The sequence below is a fragment of the Humulus lupulus genome, chromosome 2 (assembly GCF_963169125.1).
Source record: "Humulus lupulus chromosome 2, drHumLupu1.1, whole genome shotgun sequence".
NCBI classification, from domain to species: Eukaryota; Viridiplantae; Streptophyta; class Magnoliopsida; order Rosales; family Cannabaceae; genus Humulus; species Humulus lupulus.
In genome coordinates this window covers 276,010,509-276,036,753 of record NC_084794.1, presented here as the reverse complement: position 1 = coordinate 276,036,753, position 26,245 = coordinate 276,010,509, and the positions used below count along the sequence as shown (strand labels likewise).

The 26,245-nt window shown below is 39.1% G+C and overlaps 1 protein-coding gene across 1 annotated transcript; it reads left to right on the top strand.

Moving 5' to 3' along the window:
• The first annotated feature begins 10,338 nt into the window (after positions 1-10,338).
• LOC133815521 (uncharacterized) lies at positions 10,339-25,885 on the top strand. Its single transcript, XM_062248352.1, has 5 exons — positions 10,339-11,293; positions 11,393-11,716; positions 11,829-14,885; positions 25,524-25,615; positions 25,658-25,885. Exons 1-5 carry the CDS (start codon positions 10,339-10,341, stop codon positions 25,883-25,885), a joined length of 4,656 nt encoding a protein of 1,551 aa, XP_062104336.1.
• Positions 25,886-26,245: the final 360 nt, after the last annotated feature.

The following is a 26,245-nucleotide window of genomic DNA, read 5'->3' as shown; positions in this document are numbered from 1 at the left end:
GGAATGTTATATTATTTTATAATATAATGTAATATTATATTATATTATAATATAATGTTTTAGATTAAATAAATGTGACAAAGAGTGTCACATATTGTAACATATAATAAAGAGTTACAATATTCATATATATGAGATATATCCAAATAATTTAACATATTTGGTGTTACAAATTTGTAACTTCCAAATATTACCCTTTATTGTGTAAATTTGTTGTTACACAATATTGAGATGAATTTCATAAAGCCATATGTGAAATGGCTGTTAGAGATATGATTTTAACCCCAATAATGTGTTTTGGGAGTTATAAAATCATTTGAGAGGGTTTGGAACCGTTTGGAAAAACAACACATTTTTTGTGTTGAAATTGGTTGGTGGCCGTGGCTTGTGGGACAGAGACTAGTGGCCGCGGCCACTAATGTCTCTGGCCGTGGCCACAGGCCAAAAACTAACCAATTTTTCAGTTTTTTCAATCTTTGTTGAACGGCTCAAAAACCAAAATAACTCCAAAATCTCTTTTTTAATTCCATATTAATCCAATTAAACATTGGTAACAGCCATGGGGGTTGGTGGAATTTGAAATTCAAAGGGTGTCTCTATACTCTATAAATAGGAGCCTATAGCTCACTTGTAAGACACAACATTTCTATCCATTAGAGCACTTGGCTAGAAACACCTTGAGGCTTGATAATTCTAGAAAGCATTTCCTGTAATCTATGAGAGATCCCTTAGTGCTTGAGTTAGGGGAAATAAGCTTTTGGACAAAGGTTTCAAACCTTGTTCAAGTTGGTGATCCCCAACGCTCTTCACTTTGGTAGTGTGAGTGAGAGTTGTTTATCTTTTGTTTCTTGTTCCTTTCTTTCTTTCTATTGCTTTCATCTTTATATTGTGCTTCTCTATTTACTTGTATTTCTTGTTCAAGAGTTGTAATCTTTTATTTTCTTTTGTTTCAAACACTTTACTTTTTTTGTAACCTTTTTCTTAGAGTTGTATTTTACTATTCTCTTCTTCTTCATCATCTTCTTCATTTTCTTTGTTTATTTGTAATTTTCAGTTATAGAGTTGTAACTCTTTTTAATCAATCATTATTTATTTGTAATATATTGCATAGAGTTGTAATTTATTATTATTTCCATTGAGGCAAATACATATTTTCCTAACATATAGTACATAAGCTACATATATAAAATAATTCAATTCATTTATTTATTTCATTAAAACCATTGTTTACTACAATTGCTTTTAAGGCACAATTCCCAACAATCTTATGTTCCTGAACAACCATTTCCCTACCTTGACAACCCTGGTCAGGTGCTCTGGGTCAAGTAGGACTTCTTCTAATTCTTCGACTGGACCCACCCCTATATAAATGTAATGCCCCAAATTTCCTAATAAGGTTTGGGACCTTGATTAGGAGGTCGGGAGGGCCATAATTGATTTATTATATTATTAAATGATTATATGCATGCTTATGTGAATTATATTATGATATGATGATAAATGCATGCTTATGGGTCCATTTTTAATTATAAGGGAATTTTGGTAATTTGGTCCGTTGAGGGCATAATTGTGTATTTTCATGCATGTGGGTGAATTATGAATAATACCACATTATATGTGGATTTTTTTGAGCCATTCGACATGAGGCGATCTTTGAATGCAAGCTATTGGTTTGGTCATAACGGGGTTAGTTTCGGGGCTCGGGGTGAATCTCGGGGTAATCTGGTGATTAGAACATTGTCGGGAATTAAAGGGTAATGGGAATTGGAGGACGTTAATTATGATTAGCGGGATTAGATGGGAAAGGACGGTTTTACCCTTGGGGGTTGTTAAGGAAAGACGATAAGCCTAGGGGCATTTTGGTCTTTTAACCTAAAGGATATATATAACTTTAAGAAGCTGTTGAAGCTTAAGAAAAACAGAGTGTTTCCTTTCCTCTCTCTCCCCGATTATCTCCCTCTTCCTTCCTTTGGATTTTTGAAGCTCAAGTTGAGGGTTCAAGCTTGGGAATTGAGGCTAAAGGGTTTAGGCTTGTGTTCAGCCATTGAAGAGGATTCAATTCGAGTTTAAGATAAGGTTTTAGTTCAATTTTCTGGTTCCTTACTCTATTTTTGGTGTTAGTTTTGAGGTTGGAGTTTTGATCATTGAAATGGGAATTTGATGAAGTTTTGATTAGCTTAAAGCTTAGGTTTTGATGGTTATATGGTAGATAAGTTATGGTAATAGTTGGTGGCTTTGCTTTGTGATATTGGGAGTGTTTTAATAAGGTTTTGAAATGAGTTCGAAGGGGAAAAACAAGGGTTTTTTTGCTGAGTTTCAGGTGGGGCCACGACTTTGTTCTAGAGTGCCGCGACCCAAGCTTGTTGAAGAGGAAGGGTGGAGCTGCAGGGCCGTTGGGCTGCGGCATGGTGAAGGAGGCCGCGGCCCATGTTGGGGATTGAAGGGTGGCCGCTTCTGTTTGAGGAGGAGGGCTGCAACATGGTGGTGTAGAGCTATGGCCCTTAGTGGCATTTTTGGCCAGAAGTGTTTTCATCATGGGAATTTAACCTTAGGCCTCGGGCTCATTCCTACTACCTGATTTAGTGGGATTTGATGTCCCGGAGGCTAGGTCTTGGTCTGGGAATCTTTTATTGATTGATTTTATTGATGGAATCCCATATTTGGTTATGACTAGGTGACTGCAAAGGGATCAAAGGATTGATCACTCTCAAGGGTCGTTCAATTATTATTTCTCGCTCGAAGCAGAGGTAAGAAAGCTGCACCCAGTATGTGATGCATGTGATGCACGAGAAACGTGTGGTTAGGGCATGCAGTGAATGTTAAATATGAGATTGATCAGAGCTTGAGTCTCTGTGTTTGTGCATGATCCTAATTATGCTAGCAATTGTTAAGTAAGCATGTTGAATACCCTACATTTGGATATTTGACATATGATATGTACCTGGTAGCATTGCTTACTTGTGCGTGGCACTGACTTACTAGTCAGAATCGACAATGGTGTCAGAATTGGCTGTGTAGCTGTGACTTACTAGTAAAGTTCGACAGCAGTACTAAGCACTGGTCGTATGTTATTGACCTATGAGTCAGGAGCGGCATAAGCATAATGAACGCAGAGCCAAAAAGATTAGATCTAATCGACATCTGCAATGAATGACTCATCATGAGCATTAATGACAGACCGACCTCAAGTTCGATGAAAACTATAAGCGCTTGTCTAGTCTATGGCTAGCCACTCAGAGCCAGGGCTTGAAGGCCTAGGTGACCGTATTGTCACATGGCTAAGGGTACGGAACCCACACTAATGACTTCATGGTCACGCATTTGATTCATGTTAGTGACTTTCTTACCACTCACTCATCTAAGGGTGCAGGTCCCATGTTAGTGACTTGCTTATTAGTCACTCATCTAAGGGTGCAGATCCCATGTTAGTGACTTACTCCTCAGTCTCTCATTTGATTAGGGCTATAAGCCCCAGCATGGTTATCAGAACCTCAAGTGTTAACCACTCATCGGTTTAGGATTGACTTGATAGTCATCCATACAGGAGGGTATGACCCACAACCATCATTATTTGAGCTTATTTGCATGTGTAATTAAGGCTATTATTGCTAGGCATGTACATTATGATTTGATGACATGTTATTACTGTTCATGAGCATATTGAGATTTCTTGCTGGGCTTCGTCTCACGAGTGCTATGTGGTGCAGGTAAAGACAAAAGAAAGCTGGACCATCCTTGAGTTGGAGAGCTTAGGGGACGATGTGTACATATGTGGCTGCTCGACCGCCATGGCCGAGGGTTGAAAGAGGAACTAGGGTTAAACCCTATTTTTCCGCTTAGGTCAGCTGGTTGTAAACATTTTGTTGTAATTAACCTTTAAATTATATTTTTTTGGGATCCCAATGTATATGGTAAACATTTTAGTGAAACGTTATATCTTAACGAAATTTTTTAACCCTAAACTGCTAATCATACTTAGTTACACGATTATGGCCAAATGACTCGATTAACAAGTTTAGCACTGTTTAAAAGACACACCATAATGGTCCCTGGAGTTTAGGGCGTTACAATCAATATCCCCAAAATGAGGGTGTATGTCCTCCCGCCATTTTGGGCATCATCCTATTTCTGCTGACTAGGCCCTTTAGGTTGTGCGGTACAGATTGCCTTCCCTGCCTTTTTTACTAATGAATTATAACATTCTCTAGCCACCAGTCGACTCCCCTTGAGACATCCTATACTTACCCGGGTTGGAAACTTGACGAGCAGATGGAAGACCGTAGTAACTGCTCGGAGGTCATACAGGGCTGGTCGGCCAATCATGGCATTGTATGGAAATGGGGTGTCGATTACTACGAACAAAGCCATTACCGTGTTGCTCTTAGGTCCCGTCCCTACTGTTAAAGGCAGCCTTGTGCTTCCTACTGGGGCCATGCCATTCCCTGTAAACCCATACAGCAGCTGCTCGCATGGTTCCAGATCTTTGATGATTAAATCCATCCTCTCCAAGGTACTCTTGAACATAATGTTGGCAGACGACCCATGGTCAATCATCGTTCGGGCTACGATCATGTTGGCGATCTTGACTTCTACCACCAAAGGATCATTATGCGGATGATGTACGTGACTTGTGTCTTCCTCGCTGAATGTGATGGGCTCACACTAGTAGCAAGGCTGTTTGGGAGTACGCTTCTGGACAACTAGTACATCTTCCTCCTACTTGTGCCTAAGGGAGTGACCGTATCTTTCTCGATCTTTGCCAGATTTTCTGGCCAAATGCGGTCTGCCACAAATCATATCTAGCTAACCAACAACTAGTGGTGGTAGGAGAGGCTGATTGCTTTGATACTGTTGAGACTGTTGCTGAGGGGGCTGTTGAGGATGCTGTTGAAGATGCTTGTAGTCGGGGGTCAGCCGCACATACCTTTTCAGATGGGCATTTTTATGTTGAATGAAGAATTCTATTTCCTCCTTTAGATGGTTGCATTCATTGGTTTCATGACCATAGTCATTGTGAAACCAGTAGAACTTAGTCATATCCCATCTATTAACATCCTTCCTCATTGGTGGAGGTTTTCTGTATGACACCATAGATTGGGTGGCATTGAAAACATCTGCACGGGGCTCCAACAGGATGGAGTAAGTAGTAAACTTAAGAACATATTCTCATGGTTTGGGCTGCTCGATAGTTTTAGGCTTTTTACTGTCATTCTGGTTACCGCTACTTCCAGCCCCATTACCGCATTTTTCGTTCTTAGCCCCTTTCTTACCTCCCTCTGTAAGGTTAGTGGTATTCCCAGCATCTGTTTTCCCCTACTCGGCAGCTGTGTGAGTTGGATAATCCACCTTTCGTTCAACTTCCTCAAGATTGATGAATTTCTTTGCCCAATCAAGGAACTCTTGGGTGGTACGCGCAGACTTCCTTTTCAAACTGCTCCAGAACAGACTTTTTACTTTGATTCCCGAATTGATGGTTATCAATTTACCATCATTACTAAGGGATTTCACTATGGTGGCCTCCTGCATAAAATGTTGTATGTAGTCCTTTAAAGGTTCATTATCTCTTTATTTTATGCCCACCAGGTTATTTGGCTCGGCCGGAAGGGGCATTGACGAAGAAAATTGGGAATAGAATATGCGTACAAATCCATCCCATGATGTAATTGACCCTGGTTATAGCTTGAAGAACCACTGCTGGGCGATTTTTGATAGGGTGGCCGGGAAGATCCTACACCTGGTATCATCCCGAACCCCCTGGAGATCAGTTTGCAGTTCGAACTTGTGAATGTGGGATATTGGGTCTTCCCGCCCAGTGTACATTTTCCGTGTTGACATCTTGAATTTGACAGGTATAGGCAGCTGATTAATACATTATGAAAATGGGGAACCTCTCGGCCTCTCAATTTCAATATATGTTAACTTGGGGGTTGTCAAGTTCCTTACCAGTTAGGTTAACAGATCTAGCTGGGCCTGGATGTTAGGGTTTGCAGCTGCCTGGGGCTATGCTGCATTGCTGACTTCATCCATTCTCGGGTCTTGAACAGGCTCAGACGGAGCTATGTTGTTCGAATCCTGGTTTCCCTGCTACAATTAAGAGCATCTCGAAGGTCTTCACCACCCATGGGACCCATTCGGTTGAACACGGAGTTTGGCCGAGGCCTGCCCCCCTGCATTATGGCTGTCTGCTCAGCCTGGTACTGGAGGTACTCCCTGAGACCCTCCACCTCGGGGTGGTTGGTTGTTCGGGATATCCTGCCCTTGTGGGACAAACAGTCCTTCAAGCTGGTTACCTCTTTGACCCTGGTTATTCTGTTGGCCTTGATTATTTTGCTGGTGAACTTGGCTCGCTGCTTCATCATGGTCATACCCATCAGCATAATGGGGTCTATATGGACTACTAACTTTCAGCTCCTCTCTTTGAGATCTTGGTCAGTATTATTGGTGCTGTCTGTACCAACCAGGTTGTTGCTGGTGGTTTTGGGGCTGACCACTCCTATTCGGCGCTGGTGCTCGGGGGTTCCCAACCCGTCCTGCAACACCAGGATTTCTGTCAAGGCCATTGCCCTGAGATCTCGGCCGAAAGTTTCATGCTTGGTCCTGTTCCATGTAGCGCCTTGGAAGGACCTCTTCATCAGCTGGTAAGGGTCATCTATTGTTATTGGCTTGGACGCCCTGACCAGATCTGTGACTCCTGGTCGGACCCTGATTCCCATTCTGAGGTTGAGCCTCTAGTCCATTCATGACACCATCACCGAAACCAAATATAGGAGGACGTTGTTGTTTGTTGGCAGTTGTTCCAGCTGCAGTCCCCACACCTTGTGTCTGCTGCTATTGTATATAATTGCGGATGGATTCAGCAGCCTCCCTAGTTCGGTGCTCCATGTCTTCCTGACGGGCCTGGACCTCCTGGGAATTTCGATCCATCCAGGACCTCCCTTTTGGTCCTGGCTAGTCGGCACCCCTTGCAGCAACTCCACCTAATGTTCCTGCATGGGTGATTCCAGCAAAGGCAGCAACTCCTCATCCTGGTGCAGTGGGCCTAATAGTCTACCCCCCGACACCAGATGGGTTCCTGGGCGGAAAATCACCTCGCTACCCATTCAAATTGCTCATCGATGGAACTTGGTGAGAGGTTTCAGCCTCGGGCTCTGGTGGCTCTTGGCTTGACCTTCTGGTTGAGATAACCATCCTTGCAGCAATGGAATCCGAATATGATTGTCTAGGACCCTCAATGAAAGCACCAAAATGTTGACTGACTTTTTGGTCAGCTAACGCGGAGTTAAATTAATTAATTAGAGAGCTTTCAATTAGACAATAAATAAACCATAAATAAGCCAAAAACCTAATAACTATGAACAATAAATGACAAACAACACTAGAATTATAGAGGTTCGACCCCAAGAAATGGTAATGACCTACTTCCTCTTAGATTTGTATTGATCATAAGGGTTTACACAAGATAACTAGTGAATGCAGGTAGATTTCTAGGTGTAAAAAACAATACAGAATGGTAGAATCACTGCTAAGTATTAAGCCAGGCTGCTCGGTATGTTTCTGGTGCTGGTCGGTAGGCTATTTTTGTGAACCCCCTCCACTGTGGTGGAGGGTTTGTATTTATACGGTCCCTCTCGTCTGAGGGTTTCCCTTGAGCATAACTGATGGAGAAATATCCCTACATTCTTGCAAGTGGTTGTTGTCCTATTCTTCAGGAGCTTTAACCGAGTTTTTAGGGCTGTTAGGAGCAGGAAGAGTGTAACTGTCTTCGTTTGTGCAAGTATGTCTGTTTGTCATACCGACCAGCTACTCTCCTGGAAAGCATATCGAGCAGTGATTGTTGTTTATTTTTCAACTGTACTCTGACTAGCCTGTACCGACTGTTGGATGCCATGTGTCCACAGTGTGATGCCACGCCATATGTGCAAATTTTTTGGGATAACATTAATAAGTTAAAAAATGTAATAGTGCCAAGGTATATGCTCGAAATGTTTCCACGCTGATTGTGAAGGTTGCCAAGGTACCGCTTTTGCCTAGACAGAATTCCTCGAAGTTCCCAGGTAAGTGTGGGGGATAACACTATCACAAACCTTATTTAACAACCAATGTTTCATGATAGAACAATATCGGTTTTTACCATTTGTAATATTACACAATTGTTCACAATACTAAGCATTTTATGATTGGAATTTTATGAACAATTTTATGCTTTTTTTTAGAGGAAATAATTCTAAAGACTAAAAAAAGACTAGGTGAAAAGAACAAGGGAATGCCAAGATGAAAATCTAAACTAACAAAACTTAAAGCAATGCATCAATCAAAATAGAATACCAACAAAAGTGAGAATAGTTCAAATAAATAAAGATAAGGACAAAAATTATGAATTATACATACAATTTTTAGAAACGTAAATAGAAAAGAAAAAAAACTAATATATATATATGGAAGCCTTCTCAATAATTACTATTTATATATGAGTATTAACAATTATGATGATGTGACAATATAGTGACTTAGTATAGCAAGTCACCAACAGGTAAATACTTTTTTTCTATATTAATTTTGAATTTTCATATATAATGCTTAAATAAGTTTTTTTAATTCTTTAATTTAATAAATATGTGACCGTTATGTAATTATGTAACCTTTCAAAAAATTTAAAAAAAATCAAAATTTATTTTTAGAAATATTAATTAACAATTATAAATATGGATCATTTATTTTAATCTAATGATTAATATTAAAGTAACAATTCATTAGTAATAATTATGAAGAGTGCCCATATATATATATATGAATACTATTAGTTTAAATATATGAGAAGAAAAAATAAGTTACGTAATTAAAAAAATATGATTTTTTTTTTACCAACTTTAATTTAGATATATTTTTTTCTTTTTATTAACCGTAAGAGAGACAAAAAAAAGATATATAACAATAGCCCCCTTTTTTTTACAATATTAAGAGAATCAAATAATAAAATAACAAAATTAAATTAAAGTGAAAACAAACAAGAGAGTTATCACTAATTATTACCAACAAGAATACAAACATAGGTAATAACATTTTGGTAACATTTTAACCAAACTTCTGAGAACTTACCTCCCCGGTAATGATGCCAAAATTTGTTTAACGGCCAAATTATGACAACCACTAAGCAGTAGTTGTAGTACAAGTCGGACAGTCGATCCATAAGGAGGTAACCTAAAACCAAAAGATTAGTAGAAAAATAACACAAAAAGTTAGTAACATGAAATAAATAGAAATGGAAATGAAAATAGATTTGCGATTTTTTTGTTATCTTTTTTATGAAATGATAAAATGATACAAGTGAAATAAAAATAAGATGTAATCAAGAATTGAAAAGTAGAAATGTTTCAAGAATCATCCATATGCTTGTGTAGTTACTTGATTTACAAAACTACACAAGTAAATAGTTCACATCTCAATATTTACTTAGAAAAACTAACATTAAAGTTTATATTTTTTTCTAACAAAAATCCATTTGAGTTATAAAGTTCTTTACTTTAGGAGCACAATGTTAATCTTATGAAAAATCTAAAAATGACAAAATACCCAAGGGCAATAATGCAATAGAAGATTAGACATAAAATTATGTATCAATATTACTTTTACTAATTAGAAACACATAGAAAGAGCATGACTAATCCTATATATTATTAGCACAAGTAAATAAAGATAACAAAATAAAAATGAAGTTGAAAGAACATAAACAACTCAAATGCATTATATTAGGAACATAGTAAATCAAAGTAGCAAAATAACATCACTAATATATGGAATCATTCCTAACATTCCTAAGAAGATTAGGCCATTATGCTCATTATTTTCACAAAATTCTAAGAAGAAAGTATGAGAAGAAAGTGGGTAGAAATTTTGTTATAGTTTCTTTACTCTAAAAAGTTACATGCCAAATGTGAAGAAGAATCCCTATTTATAGAAGAAGAAAAAGACTAAAAAGAAATTAAACTACAAATGGGGTTTACAAAATAAATCTGAAACATTAATAATAAATTATGATTTTGAAAAATCAAATCTTTTTTTTTGATGAAAAGGGAAATATATTGAAAATCAACCAAACAATTACAAACTCAACAGCCACAACACAAAACCGAGGACTTACAGCTGAACTACTTTGTCAAAAAAAGCAAGCTCATGTGACTTAAGCTTCTTCTTAGCCTGACTAAGAAGTCTACCCCTAACAAAATGTTTAATCAATTTAGTGACATACCCCACAGAGAAGGAACAAAAATTAAAAATACAATGGTTTCTATTTCTCCAAACCATGTAAACTGAAGCTGCTAAGGCAGCAACAAAAAATCCATGGCGAGACGCAAGAAAAGCACCCCAAAGCCAGCTACTAAACCGACGGTGGTTATTTCTCCAGCGGTCCAGACGGTTGGAGGGCAGCAGACTGTAGTCGACGATGCTGTTCCGGAGGAGATGGAAGAAGTTTATACTGATTCGATGCTGGATTTTCCTGAAGCTGGAGTTCATGGTCCTTCGGACTGTATTGGAACATCTGTTGGAGATGGTTTGTTAGAAGATGTAGTAGAGGAGACGACTGAGACTGCAGGTAAGTTTCAAAGCCAGGCTAGGGATAAATGGTCTCAGTTCAGAGCCCTGCTTCCTAATCAAGGTGGGGCAAAGCTCAGGTTTGAGGAACCAATTGTTCAAGAGGGCCAACGTATTGCTCAAGTTGATTTGGATGAGGTCCAAATTGAGAGTTTATTCTGGAGTTCAGCTGTGGTGTGTCAGGTGCTTGGGGCAAACCCTCCATTTGCAGTGTTTGAGGGATTTATTAAAAGGATATGGGGTAAACTTGGCATTGAGAGAATTGCTAGGTTGAATAATGGGTTCACACTTGTTAACTTTCGTGATGAAGTCACTAGGGATCTAGTTTTGGAAGCTGGGGTTCTCCATTTTGATAGGAAACCAGTGATAGTAAAGCCTTGGTCTACTGATTTGGACACATTGAAGGTAGTGAAGTCTGTTCCTGTCTGGATTAGATTACCAGGTCTTGGATTGCAATATTGGGGTACTAAGTGTTTGAGTGCTCTTATGAGCACAATAGGGGTTCCAATATTGGTCGATAAGGTTACGAAGGACAGATCTATGATGCAATTCGCTAGAGTTTTAGTGGAGATAGAACTCTCGGAGGATCTCCCTAAATCGGTTCAATTTCTCAATGAGAAAGGGCAGTTAGTGGAGCAATTTCTGGAGTTTGAGTGGCTTCCTACCCAATGCAGGGGTTGTAAAGTGTATGGCCATACTGTCAGTATGTGTAACAAGAAACCAGCTGAGATTTGGAGACCAAAAACCAGTTTGGGGAAGGATGAGGCAGGGTAAGGCCATAAGGTTTCCCAGGTTGTTTCAGAGGTCATAGAGGCAGGAATTCCTGACACTGGGCCGTGTGATGTCGTCAATGGGAATGAGGGAAGTGAGACTCTGAATGTGAATAATGAGGAGATGGATATGCCCCAGGAGACTTCTAAATCTGCTCCTGTTTTGTCTGGTGTTAACCAGACTCGGAATCCAATCAGTAAGACCAATACAGGCAGTAATTCGGACTGGATTACCCCTAAACGGGTTGGAGGGAACAAAAAGGCCACCCAGAGGGCAAAGAACACTTTGACTAATTCTTACAGTGCGTTGCAAGGAAAGGTCTTGGAGGTAGCAAATTTGGGACTAATTTCAACTAGTTTGTTACATGGAGAATCATAGCATCCTTAGTTGGAATGTTAGAGGCATTAATAAGGAGGAGAAACAGAAATTTCTGAGCTCCTTTTGTTTTGTTAATAAAATTGGTTTAGGTGGCTTGTTGGAGACCAAACTTAGGGGTGATAAAATCAAGAAGATGATGCAATCTTTTTTTAGAGGTTGGAGTTTTTTTTCGGGTTCAGTTTCAGATGGCAGAGTGTTGATTATTTGGCAACAACACTTGGTTTCTGTTAAGGTTCTTCATGAAATAGACCAGCTGGTTCACACTTATGTTAAGGGCATAAGGACAAATAAAGAGTTTTGTGTGACATTTGTGTATGGTAGGAACTCTATAGAGGAAAGAGTGAGTCTCTGGAGGGATTTGACTACTCTTTGTTTTCCAGCTACTGCGTGGTTGATAACTGGAGATTTTAATGCTGTTTTTGAAAGTGCGGACAGAATTGGTGGCCGTGTTATATTGTCCATTGAGTTATCTGATGCTCAATCTTGGAGGGCTTTGGGGTTAGTTGATGAAATGCGTGCTAGAGGGTCTCATTTTACTTGGACAAATAATCAGAAGAAGGATGACAAAATTTATTCGAGATTGGACAGAGTCTTTGCGAATGAAGGATGGCTGGACATTTTCCCTCAATCTGAGGCTGTGTTCAACTGGGAAATGCACTCAGACCATTGCTACTGTATCATAAAACCTGAGGTTTCTGTTAATTGTGGTGTTAAACTTTTCAGGTTCTTCAATATGTGGTCTAACCATGAAAAGTTTAAGGCTACTGTCTTACAAAACTGGTGTAAATCTATTCGAGGGATTGGGCTGGTGTGTATCTGTTATAAGCTGAACCGGCTTCAGGGGGTGCTTCAGAAGTTTAATAGGCTTAGTGTGGGAGATGTTGGCCAGAATTTCACAATGGCCAAAGAAAGGTTCCAGGCTGCCCAGTTATCCCTGCAGAGTGATCCTCACTCAGTGAGTCTTCAAAGAATTGAAACTGAGGCTGGTATCAAGTTGGATTACCATGCCAGAGTGTATGAGAGCTTTTTGAAACAGAAAAGTAAAGTGGACTGGCTGCGGTTTGGAGACGATAATACGGCTTATTTTCACGCCTGTCTTAAGCAAAGGAGAGCCTCTAACTGTATCACTTCGGTTGTTACTGAAACAGGCCAGAATATTGATAAGTTTACTGATGTTGTGAACCATTTTGTGACTCACTTCCAGAAGATTATGGGAAGCAAAAGCATGGCCTCTAGTCCTATTCAGAAATCTTGTTTTGAGCTTGGTCATAGATTGACGTTGGAACAACAAGTTAGTTTAGTCAAGCCTTTCTCTATCAAGGAAGTTAAAGAAGCGATGTTCAGCATTAAGTCTATTAAGAGCCCGGGGCCTGATGGGTTTGGCTCGGGATTTTTCAAAGCTCTTTGGAACGAGTTAGGGACCGAAATATCAGCTGCTATTATCGGTTTCTTTGACAGTGGTTTTCTGCCTGAGGAAATTAATAAGGCTACTATTTCCTTGATCCTTAAAGTTGAGACTCCTTCTCGGGCAACAGATTATAGGCCAATTGCTTGTTGTAACTCTATTTACAAATGCATTTCTAAAATGCTTTGTAGTAGATTAGCTTTGGTGCTTCCTAGTCTGGTCCATCCAAACCAAGGAGCCTTTGTTAAAAACAGGTTATTGGCGCATAATATTCTAATCCTTCAGGATATTATCAAAGGCTATAAGAGGAAAAACACTTCCCCAAGGTGTGTCTTGAAGATTGATTTGAGCAAAGCTTATGACATGCTAGATTGGAACTTTTTGGAGGATATTCTCACTGAGTTTTGTTTTCCGGTTAAATTCATTAATTGGGTCATGGCTTGTTTGAAGGATCCTACCTATCTAATTCTTATGAATGGGAAGGTTCAAGGGGAGTTTAGAGGTCGGAAGGGGCTTAGACAAGGGGACCCGATTTCCCCTCTGTTATTTGTTTTAGCTATGGAGTATTGTACCCGATTATTTCAGCAAGCTTCCTTGGACAAGAGATTCCGGTTTCATCCTAAATGTAAGCGCCTTAAACTTGTCAATCTTTGTTTTGCCGATGACTTGGTCATTTTTTGCAAGGGGGTTAATAGCTCGGTTCAGATTATCAAGGAGAGCTTTTATGCGTTCTGTTGTGCTTCTGGTTTGACAGCCAACAAGGATAAATCTCAGATTAATTTTGGTGGTGTGGCGGATAAAGAAATTACTAGTCTGATTGAGGGGCTCCAGTTTTCTGAAGGGCAGTTCCCCCTAAAATATTTGGGAGTTCCTCTTCGAACTTCTAGATGGAAGGCTGGCGATTGTTCTCTCATTATCAAAAAGATTAAGTCTAAACTTCACACTTGGGCGAGCCGTCATCTTTCATTCGCGGGGAGGGCTCAATTAATCAACTCGGTGCTTTTGGGCATAAGATCTTTTTGGATGAGTATTTTCATTCTCCCTAAGAGTGTCATCAAGGAGGTGGATCGGCTTTGTAGGAACTTCCTTTGGGGAGTTAAAGATGGAAATCTTCAGCGTAGCAAGTTGCACTTCACTACATGGGATCAGGTTTGCTTGCCTAAGTGTATGGGCGGTCTTGGATTCAAAGATAGCTGTATGTGGAATAAAGTGCTTCTTGCCAAGTATATTTGGGCTGTTTCGTCTAAGCTTGATATTCTTTGGGTTAAGTGGGTGGATTCGATATACTTAAAAGGTCAGGATTTCTGGCTTTACAGAGCTCCTCAGGATGTGAGCTGGTATTGGAAAAGATTGACTAAGCTCAGGGATGACTTCCCTGCTGTTAGACTTGATGAGGCAGTCCATCATAACAAGCTTTGTCTGAAAAGTCTGTATCACAAGTTGCTTAACAAAGACAAAGTTATTTTTGCGAATGTAGTTTGGAACTCTTTGTCTGTGCCTAAACACAGATTCATTTTATGGCAGGCTACCTTAGGCCATCTGTTGACTCGAGACAAGCTCAGTCTCTGTCATATGGACCTTCCTTCCTTGCTCTGTCCGGTTTGTGAAGAGGATCAAGAATCTCATGCTCATTTGTTTTTTGAGTGCCCGTTTTCTCGGCTGGTTGTTTCCCAGGTGAAGAACTGGCTGGGTTCTGGTATTTGGCCGAGTAGCATTGATGGTTGGAGCTCTTGGATGGCTGGCAAGCCGAAGGGGCTGAAGCAATTAGTTTTGAAAAATCAAATCTTATTATTAATATTAACCTAGCTATTTTAGTGAATGATCATCATGCCTATTTTTCTAAATCAACACAAAATGTGAGCTTTAAAGCTCAAAATGGAAGGGTCCAAGGGCCAAAGTGCACAAAAAATGGGCTGGAAGGTGGCTGGTGGTAGCTGGAGCTTTGACCAAGTCACAGCCAATGGGAGCACGCGACGTGTCGTGGCTGTCAGCAGGGGAAAGGAAGAGCAGGCGTGGGTCGGGTCGGATGCTGGACCAGTTGGCTCGTGGGTCAGGCGGGGCTCCAGGCGGCTGGGTTTGTTGAGCACGTGGCACGCGTAGACAACGCAAAGTGGTGCTGGGGGAATAAGAGAGAAGGAAAGAGATGTTGGTGGGCCTGGGGTCTTTGGGCCGAATTCTGGGCGAATTTTCTTAAAAAATGCCACAATTTCAACTATTTTTTTTTTCAGTTCTAATTCTTTCCTTCTTGCTTTTTATTAATGCCCAAATGCAATTAATTCCTAAATATTAAAATTAATATTAATATTTTCAATTATAAAATATATTATAATAAATCCATGAAAATATCAATTAAAACTTAATTTGTTTTACACTTTAAAACTAATAAATTGACATTTTTAAGCACTAATCAAAACCCCCAACTAGCTTATTGCTAGTCCATAGTAATTCAAGCAAAAAAGAAAATTATCAAGTTGAATAATCAAGTCAAATCAAGCAAAATAGTCTAAGAATTTTCAAAATATCAACAAGAATCAGAAATTACTATCTAAGCTACTTCAGTTGCAATTCCAGAGTTGTGTGTGTGTGCGCATATTTTTTTTTATCGCAAGTCATAACACAAAAATCTCAAAAATATAAGGGTGTGATTGGTATGTGATTAGGATTCAATTTTATGATTCCAAAAACTAAAAATAAGTGGACCTACAATAATCTATGAATGGTTGGTCATTTCCTAAAACAAAATCAGAATATTATTTTAAACTTTTGTCTATATAATTGAAAACGAAAAAACATTGTTTTCTCTATTTTCTGATTTTTTTCACTGTGACTTATTTACATTGTGTTAGTATATATAATATATATTTTTATATATATATGAGTGTATTTTTAATAAGTACTATACATGGATGATTACTTTAATATTATTGGATTAAAATGTGTATTTATTATAAAAATATAATATGGTAAACTTTTCATTTTTCAAATACATGTCAATTTTTAAATATAGCTAGTGTCTCTCATTAGTTGTAAACAACATTAATTATGACAAAAAAAAACTAAATTCGAAATTAATGTAGAAAAAAAAAATTATATTAAGTCACTATGTTGTCACATCACACATCTATAGATAGTAACCATTGAGAAGTCTTCCATATATATATATATTTATATACTGAAGCAATAAAGCACTTATATACTGAAGCAAATTTATGAATTTAATCAAGACATTATTATTAAATTTTAATTTCTTAATATTATTAAATTTTACTTAATTAAATCTATTGATAAATCAAAATTTAATATCATACAACCTATGTATATAGAATATATAAAATTAAAATAATATTCAGATTCAGTTGAACCAATTACATATTCAAATTTAATACCAATCACAGATTCAGTTTTTTTAAAACTCAAAAACAGTTTACAGACATTGAACCAATCACATTTTCAGAAACATGTTTTTAGTCACTAAATTCAAATTTTCATTTCAGAATCTCACTTTTCAAAAATTCAGTTTTTCAACCATGAACCAATCAGACCCTAAATGTCTCAACTCCAAATTTCTCACGGGCATTGAAATTTTTTTTATGGGGAGGATAAGACTTTTGGAGTTGGAAATGTAATAGTTTACGCTCAAATGAGAAAAGATAAACTTTTTAGGACAAGCAATTTGAACAAGTATTGGTCACAAGATTGACATATCAACTTATTGGAATTTAAATGACAAACAACCTTTGGGATTTACATGAGAAAACTCAAAGAATAAAATGACAACTAACTAGAAATAATCAATAAGAAAAGGAAACTATTAATAATACTAAATTTTTATTTTTTATTTTTATGAATACAATTACAAAAAAAAAAAATAATAATAGCAAGGTTTTTTTACTGAATTACATAATAATAAAGGAAAGTGTTGCTCTTGTTTTTTTTTTTTGCTCTTGCTCTTTTTTTCATTTTTTTGTACCATTTTTTTCTCTTCTTCTTCTTTTTTTTTTCTTTTATTTATTTATTTTCTTCTTCTTTTTATTTTTTTTGACAAGAAGCAACACAAAAATTAAAAAAAATTACATATAAGATCAAATAAATAGAACACAATTTTTAAAATTTATTACAAAGATTCATTCTTATATGAAAAATATTACTCTAGTAAACGTCATGTTTTAAATTCCAAAGATGTGATTTTACCAACTCAAATGATCACTAAAATTTCAAAAAGTTGTTTTCTCAACTCTCACAGCTCACCAAGAAATGCAAAACTTCAAACTTGAAATTTCTCTCAACTATTTGTGTTAGCAACCAATTTACAACATGTTTGGAAAGTGTACAAAAGAACTTTGGAAATCACTTCTTAGTAGCTAAACATAGTAAAAGCTGAGTCAAACCAACAAGTTGTACTCATGCTTGGATAATTTTGAGAACATTTGACTTAAAAATTCAACAAGACAATGAGATTCTCCAAATGAATGCTAATGAATGTTCACCACCCCCAACCAAAAATCAGACAATAAGATGTGCTTATTAGCACAATTGTTGCTTGTAAATGCTAAAAAAATGCTTATTAGCATCATTGTTGCTTTTGAATGCTAGAAATGCTTAATAGCACTGTTATATGCATATGAATGCAAGGAATGTGCTTATTAGCACTGCTGATGCTTGTGAACGTCAAGAGCGTGCTTATTAGCACCTTGGTTGAGCATGAATATGAATCTCCATGCTTATTTGCATAACTCTCTGTGTGTGAAAGCTATTAAAATTCTTATTAGCATTGTCAATGCAGGTGAATGTTTATTTGATCGACTTTGGACCGTGGGGTGGCATGGAATACTGTTATTATTGCCTGATGAGCCGAGTCATTGACTGTAGATATACTTGGAAGTATGCTTCCAGGGCAATCAAATGAGCCAGTCAGCGCTGAAAGTCAAGTCAGAAATAATGACCAGGGTCAGAACCCTTCGCTAGCCCTTGAGAGCTGGCAACAGATACTTGTTGAAATGTAAGCTAGACTGCAGAGGCAGAAAGAAGAAATTCACTAGTTGAGACAACAGCAGGTTCCGACAGGGAACGCTATGCCAGTAGCACCACCTGCTGCCATAATATCGCCTGTAAAGTAGTAGCCAGAGAGTATGATAACCATTGGGAGCTACTAAATGAACAGTTTAGGAAGCAGCACCCTTCGGTTTTCGACGGAAGCATAGATCCACTCAAGGTCGAGCAGTGGATGAGTCTGATTACATCCATCCTAAATTTTATGAGGGTGGTGGGTAACGAGATAGTGGCTTGTGCCACGTACATGTTTCGGTAGGATGCCTGAATTTGGTGGGAGGTGGTGTCCCATACTAGGGACGTGACCACAATAAATTGGGAAAAGTTCAGAGAAGTGTTTAAAGAAAAATACTATAATGATGTTGTGAAAGCTGCGAAGGCAGATGAATTCAACAATTTAGTTCAGGGAAATATGTTAGTAACAGAATACACCCTGAAGTTTAATAGACTAGCCATTTTCTTTGGACTTGGTACCTACCGATGTGACCAGGAAGGAGAGGTTCCTTCGAGGTCTGAACTCTATGATAGCCCGAGATGTCATTATTACTACAATGCCTTGAGTGACGACATAAGCTCAGGTAGTAAAAAGGGCCCTTACTACAGAGGGTGCTAAAAATAAGATCTGGCACGAGAACGCGGCTAGAAGGGATACCAAGAGGATGGGACCTCCCTTTTACAAGATCTGGTAGGGGTGGAGGCCCTAGTGACCAGAAAAAAGAAGACCCAAGATATCGTTTCAGCTTTAGGCTCTGATAGGAGGCAATGGGGTGTATAGATTGGCCGCCAGGGAGGCAACGAGGTTTGGAGGGCGTATCCAGAGTGCACTAAATGTAGAAGACGTCTTTTGGGAGAGTGTCGGGAAAATGCCTACTTTTTATGTAGAATAGTGGGTAATGTCACATTAATAGCATGTCTAGATTACCTTAATATGTTTTAGGGTTATTAATGAGTTTAATACCCACGAAAAACATAGTTTAGAATTAATTAATAATTGTTAGTAATTATTCTAAATTTGGTAATCTTAGAATTTTAAGAGTTAAAATTTGGATTTACATAAGTGATTTATATTTAATAGTTAACTTTGGTAATAATCACTTAGTAATTAAAATATGAGATATTTTAATAGAAAACCATTTATTTCTAAAATAATGAGTGGGAGAAGGTTATAAGGCACTATAACCTACAGTCGCTAATATTGGTTGAAAAACGTTGGTTCTAGTCAGGGCCTTGAGACGACTTTGCTTTCGTCTTCCCTATCAGAAGGTATTTTGGCTAGGATTTTAATAGGTAGACCTCTTAATGATAGGGTTTTAAGATGTATTCCATGTTGGACCTATCCTATCGACGACACTCATGGGTTAAGTCGAGAAATCTGAAATAGTAGGTTACAGTCACGAAAAATATATCTACCCTAGCTGGATATATTTTTTTTTTTACCAAAATAACGGTAATTGTTTATTATAAAGATATTAGATATTTTGATATAATAACAATTGAGAGCGTCTCGTATTAACTAGCAAGTATTTGACCTATCCTATCGACGACACTTACTTGTGTTGGTTATCTCATCGTTGTACTTATATGAATATGTTTTTGTAAGCATGCATAGTGTTTATTTTTATTTCATTGTACGAATACTATGATTTATGGTGTATGAGTGTATGGTTGAAGTTATTATTTTTCTTTTGTTTAATTACAGTAATACAATGACTGGAGGAAACTCACATATGTCCATTCCTGCTAATGACAAATTATCTAGTAGTATTAAAAGGTGGAAAAGTAACAAGAATTTATTGCTAATGATTGAGCACACAACTCATAATCCTAACATTAACAAAGGCAAGGGCAAAGAAGTTGCCCACTCTTGCTACAATGGGAATTGTTCCCACTATCATACAGATGGGTATTGTAAGAGGGACTGTAAAAGGGACCTCGATGAGTTAAAGAACAAAAAGGAAAGTAAATTTGATTTGTTGGACACTGAGGCTTGTTTAGTGGAAAATAATTGTTATACCTGGATAGTTGATTCAAGAACCACTAATCATGTTTGTTCTGATTTGAAAATACTTAGCTCTTGGAGAGATCTCCAAGGAGGGAAGTTCACACTGAGAGTGGGGACAGGGGCTTTTGTTTCAGCTAGAGCAGTGGGAGAAGCAAAAATTTATTTTACTGAAAATAAAGTTTTATTTCTAAAAGACATCTATTTTATTCCTGATTTCAAAAAGAATTTAATTACTGTTTCAAAATGTTTAGAACAATGGTAATCTATGTATTTTAATAGTAATTTTGTTATTATTTCAAGAAATGGTTTGTGTTACACTCAAATTTCAAGAATAAATAAATAACCTCAAAATGTAGGCTCGAAAAGATTAAGCTCGGGATCTACAAGTGTTAGTAGTACACTTATACAAATTATCATAATAAATAGCCTCAAAATGGAGGCTTGAAAAGATTAAGCTCAGGATCTACAAGTGTTAGCAGTACACTTATACAAATTGTCAGAATGGTTCTAGATCTATTATCAACACTCGAGCATGAGTCGCAGCATTCGAGCCTGAGCTACAGGCTCGAAGACATCAACCTTCTCCGAGAAATGGGTTCGACCGAATTAGTGAATGAGGAGGAGGCTACAACTGGAACGATGAGCTTGAAGCTTGGCTAGTCTCAAAAGTGTGTCAGCGTAATGATCGAGCTCGATGACGCGTTTGTCACAAGGAAAGGCTGTTAGGGAATCCCTATTTCATAGGGATTCGTTATTACCGTGTATTAAATCCGTTTTATCACGAAATATTATATAATTACCGCATTTAATGTATTTATTTCATATTTGAATGCTTGATTATAACTTCCCTGAATTTGGGAAAGATATTCCTACAATCAAGTTTATAAATAGTCTGGAGTAATTCATTTATAGGGACACGAAAATGGTACTAGAGAATCTACACGACGGAATAAGGAGTTGACTAGATAGGTTGCCGAAGTATAGGCACCACCACAAAGGACCAGAGGACGGCCCCCGAGTGAGTAGGACCGCCACATTGGTTGAGCAAATGGCCCAGCAAGCCCTACCGAGGCCCAAAACAAATATCGACAACTTTCATCTTGAGAGAAATGCTCAAAACACTACTAGGGGCAATCCTACGGTAAATGTAACTGATGGAACGAGGAATAACCAATTTCATTCCGTAGCTCAGATTGATAACCCTGAGCCTATTAGGAACAACCCAGAGCCTGTCTGAGCCAATTTCGGACCTTCCAGATTCAATAACAGAAGGCCACCGCCATCACCAATAAGGAATCCCCTTCGCAAGTAAGACACCCCTCTCTAACTTGAGAGGCCCCTCAACCGGCTCCCAATGGGAACCGGACAGAGGAGTAGGCGCCCTAAAGACCCTCTCAGAGTGGGAGTCGAGAAAGAAATCATAGGGATCGACCTGGCCAAGGGGGTGAATGGGAAACTCACTGAGGACATAGGCCATCTTAGCCAATGGGAAGCCATATGTCGAGGTCACAAATGACTGGGGCGAGGGGGAAGGAGGAAAACCCACCTCATAAGCACCGAGCCACACAACAACAACAACCAGAGAGGAATGTTAGCTTCCTTAGTGGAAGGTGAGTGTATACAACACCGAGCCCAGGAATACTGGGAATTATGAGAATAATTACCCCAATCTTCGAGATCAATTGAATCAAAATCGGGGGCAGGCTAACCCGTCAAACCCGGATTTACAAACACACTTAAACAACTGAAAAGAGCCCACGCAGACAGTACAAGGGAATTAGTATAACCCTGAACAGGGGTAGGGAGTTGGAGTTTTCATGAACAATAACCAGCTACCCAAAATGCAAGCTCAACCTCCAGTGGACTTGGTCCAAGAAAGAATCAACCAACTTGAAAGAGCATTCAGGCTACTTCAAGAAGAAAGAAAAAAGGACAAGGTTGGCGACTCCAATGACGAGCTCGAGGCTTTCGCTCCGCACATATCAAATACTTTGTTTCCTTACGAATTCAAGATACCCCACGTGGCACCCTTTGATGGGACCTCAGACCCATATATCCATCTGAATACGTTTAACACAATCATGCTATCAATGTTGGATACGAGTTTAGGTGCATGCTCTTTCCAACTACACTCATGGGACCAGCAAAAAACTGGTTCGGTAAGTTTTGAAGGCACTTTATCTCGTCTCGGGAATAGTTGACCAAGGAGGTAGCTCTCAAGCTCGAAGCTTTAGCCTTGAATAATGTTAGACAGTAGCTGGGAGAGTGTTAAAAAGCTACCTGGAAAGATTCAACATAAAGGTAGCGCGAACTCAAAATTTCGACAACAGTGGTCATCTTGTGGCAGTAAGAGCGGGAGTATTGCCAGGGAATCCCCTTTGGGATGATATGAAAAGGAAACCCATGAAGACCATAACCAAATTCAACAGTCGGGCTCAGACAATCGTCAATGTAGAAGAGGCGAGGTCAGCATTAAAATTGACTCCTCAGCCCATTACAACTACAACGACGAACGTCAACTCAGCCTTGACCTCGGCTGTGCCCTCAATGTTGTGGTCGTTGGGAGATAACCCTTCAAAGAGAAAGAAAAATGAAGGGAATAACTCAGAGGCAGACGGGGGTAAAAAGAAAAGAGGAGATAAATACTTTTCCGTTTATACAGTTTATAATGAGCTTACATATACTCAAAAGAAAATTTTTATTGCAATTGAGAACCAGGTCTCGTTTAGACGACCTGACCCGACCAAAATCAGAAGTCAAAAAGGGATACCAATAAATTCTTCAAATTCCACAGGGACCTCGGACATACCACCGATGAATGCAGACAGCTGAAGGATGAGATCGAAGGTCTGATCTCGAGAGGATATTTTGGGCAGTATGGTAGAAACAAGAATCTGACCCAAGCTTCGGCTGGACAGAGGGCAGCTCCTACACAACCTGTCCAGCTGAATACAACCCCACACACAAGTGAGGATGACCAACCTCCCTCGATACATAGGGAGGATGTGGTAACCATTGCTGGAGGACCACATACCGCTGGGTGGGGCAGAAATGCCCAGAAAAGATATGTCAATGAGCTTAAGATGGGGGACAGATCTCCCTACGAACCTGAACCCTGAGCTCCAAAACAACAAAGGGTTAAAATTCAACCCATTACTTTCACTGAAGAAGACGCCTCGCACATCCAGTTTCCCCACAATGATCCTTTGTTCATCATATTCCAGCTCGCCAATAAAAGGGTATGCCAAGTCCTGATAGATAATGGGAGCTCGGTTAACAACCTTTATAAGGAAACCTTGGAAAAGATGGACTCTCGGTTCGAGACTTGAAAGCCTGTGCGACGACATTGTACGAATTTTTAGGAGAAGGAATAGCCAGCACGAGATCTATCAAGCTCCTGGTAACCTTGGGAGACTATCTCGTCTCAGTGACCAAGATAATGGAGTTCATAGTGGTGGACACCCCATCGACCTACAATGTACTGCTCAGGAGACCAAATCTGATTGGGTTGGGGGTAGTTTCACCTGTGAGGCACTTGGCCATCAAGTTCCCAAAACCTACTGGCATTGGGAGGTTGAAGGGAGACTAGCTGGTCGCTCGAGAATGCTATAGCATCTCCATGAGAAGGAAGGGCCAAAAAAGTGCATTTTCATAAGAGAAATAAGTGGGACAGTCTTCAAAGTTGAAGAAGAGATCGACCCCAGAATAGAAGAGGATAGGGCCAATCTCGGACCAATCGAGGAGCTCGAGGACGTAGAGCTCGATGAAAAGGATATCACGACGGTGGTAAAGATAGGGAAGAACCTTCCAAAGGACGCGATATAGATATTAATCCGCTTCCTGAGGGAAAATCAAGATGTGTTTGCATGGTCACATTCAGACATGATTAGGATCAGCCCAAACATTATAACCCATGCACTCAACACAGACAAAAGATTCCTTCCAAAGCAACAGAAAAGAAGGCTCTTGGACGATGAAAGGAAGAAAGCCTTGAAAGAAGAGGTCGAAAGGTTGAAGGCAAATCGGTTTATCCAAGATGCTTTGTATCCCGATTGCATAGCCAATCCAGTGTTAGTTCCGAAGCCTAATGGCAAGTGGCGAACTTGCATTGATTATTCGGACCTCAACAAGGCATGCCCAAAGGATTGATTTCCTTACCTCGAATTGATTAGCTTGTAGATGCTACAGCAGGACATGACATCATATCGTTCATGGATGCATATTCTGGATATAAAAAAATATCCATGCATGCACCTGACCAGGAACATACGAGCTTTATGACCAATGGGGGTTTGTACTGCTACAACGTGATGCCTTTTAGGCTCAAGAACGTCAGGGCCACATATCAAAGATTGGTGAATAGGATGTTTTCCGAGCAAATAAGGAACAATATGGAGGTTTATGTGGATGACATGCTGGTCAAGTCCAAACATAACTGTAACCATGTTGATGATCTCGTAGAATGCTTTGCTATACTCCGAAAATACAATATGAGACTTAACCTGCAAGAAAGCTCATTCAGAGTATCATCGGGAAAGTTTCTCGGATTCATAGTAAATGCTCGAGGCATAGAAGAAAACCCAGATAAGATCAAGGCATTAATCGATATGCCCTCACCTAAAAAACATAAAGATGTCTAGAGTTTAGCTGGAGGAATGGCAACCTTAAGTAGGTTCATCTAGAAATCTACAGAAAAATGCCTTCCAATTTTTAATCTTTTGAGAGGGGGCAAGAAATTTGAATGGTCGGACAAGTGTGAGCTCTCTTTTCAAGCTCTTAAGAAGCCCCTCGCCGAACCACCAATCTTATCTAAACCAATCATAAGGGAAGTATTGTACTTATATCTATCCACAACCGAGCATGCAATCAACGCAGTACTTGTTCCGGAGGATAAGAAAGTGCAATAACTTGTTTACTATGTTAGTAAAAGGTTACTGGGGGAAGAGTCAAGATATCCATTAATGGAAATGTTGGCCTTGTGCTTGATACATGCATCTCAAAAGCTCCAGCCTTACTTTCAAGAACATCCAGTACACGTATTGACTGATCAACCGTCAAGGCAAGTATTATCAAAACCTGAGGCATCCGTGAGACTGTTAAAATGGGTTGTCGAACTCGGGAAATTTGAGATCACTTATCATCTGAGAACAACAATCAAAGGGTAAGTCTTAGCATATTTCATTGTTGAATGTACGGGAATCATCAACGAGGAAGTCATAACCCCAGCCCGTGAGCTATGGAGACTTTACGTTGATGGATCTTCAAATGAGAATGGGTCAGGGGCATGAATCATTTTGATCACTCCGACGATAAATTGTTTTCATTCAGCCTTATGGTTTGGCTTTGAGGCATCAAATAAAGAGGCTGAATATGAAGCACTATTAGCAGGACTTCGGATAGCTTCCAAGCTCAAAGAGAAGGTCATCCATTGCTATAGTGATTCCTAATTGGTCGTTAACCAGGTCTTAGGAGAATATCAAGCTCGTGACATTAAGATGGCAACTTACTTGGATAAAGTCAAGGCAACATTCAGGAAATTCGAGTTCTATGCCATTGAACAAGTTCCATGGGAGAAAAACTCGAATGCATATGCTCTAGCTAGGCTTGCCGCAACCAAAGAAGCTGATGCACTCAATGTGGTGTCGGTCGAGTTCCTACCAGTCCCAAGCATAGCCAAGCCTGAAGAATAAGACCTCAACATGATTGACTCGCGAACGAGGCTAGGAAATTTATGTACAAGATACACCATCTTGGAAGGGAGGTTGTACAGAAGAGGGTATTCTATGCCACTACTAAGGTGTGTAACTCCACCTGAAGCCAGATTTTTTTTGGAAGAAATCCATGAAGGATTTTGCGGAGACCACATTGGGGGGAATAGTCTATCAAAAAAAGGTGATTAGGTAAGGATACTTCTGGCCTACAGTTAAGGCAGAATCGTTCAAAAATTTCAAGCGTTGTGACAAGTGTCAACAGTTTGCTTCAATCCAGCGAGCTCCACCTACCGAGCTCACCATGATGAGCTCCCTGTGGCATTCGCGGTATGGGGAATC

Excerpts from the sequence above, each read along its gene's own strand:
- LOC133815521 (XM_062248352.1), top strand. The coding sequence starts at position 10,339 with ATGGCGAGACGCAAGAAAAGCACCCCAAAGCCAGCTACTAAACCGACG. Across the intron at positions 11,294-11,392 it reads AGTGTATGGCCATACTGTCA|AGGTCATAGAGGCAGGAATT; the intron begins GTATGTGTAACA and ends AGGTTGTTTCAG. Across the intron at positions 25,616-25,657 it reads CTTCCAAGCTCAAAGAGAAG|GTCTTAGGAGAATATCAAGC; the intron begins GTCATCCATTGC and ends GTCGTTAACCAG.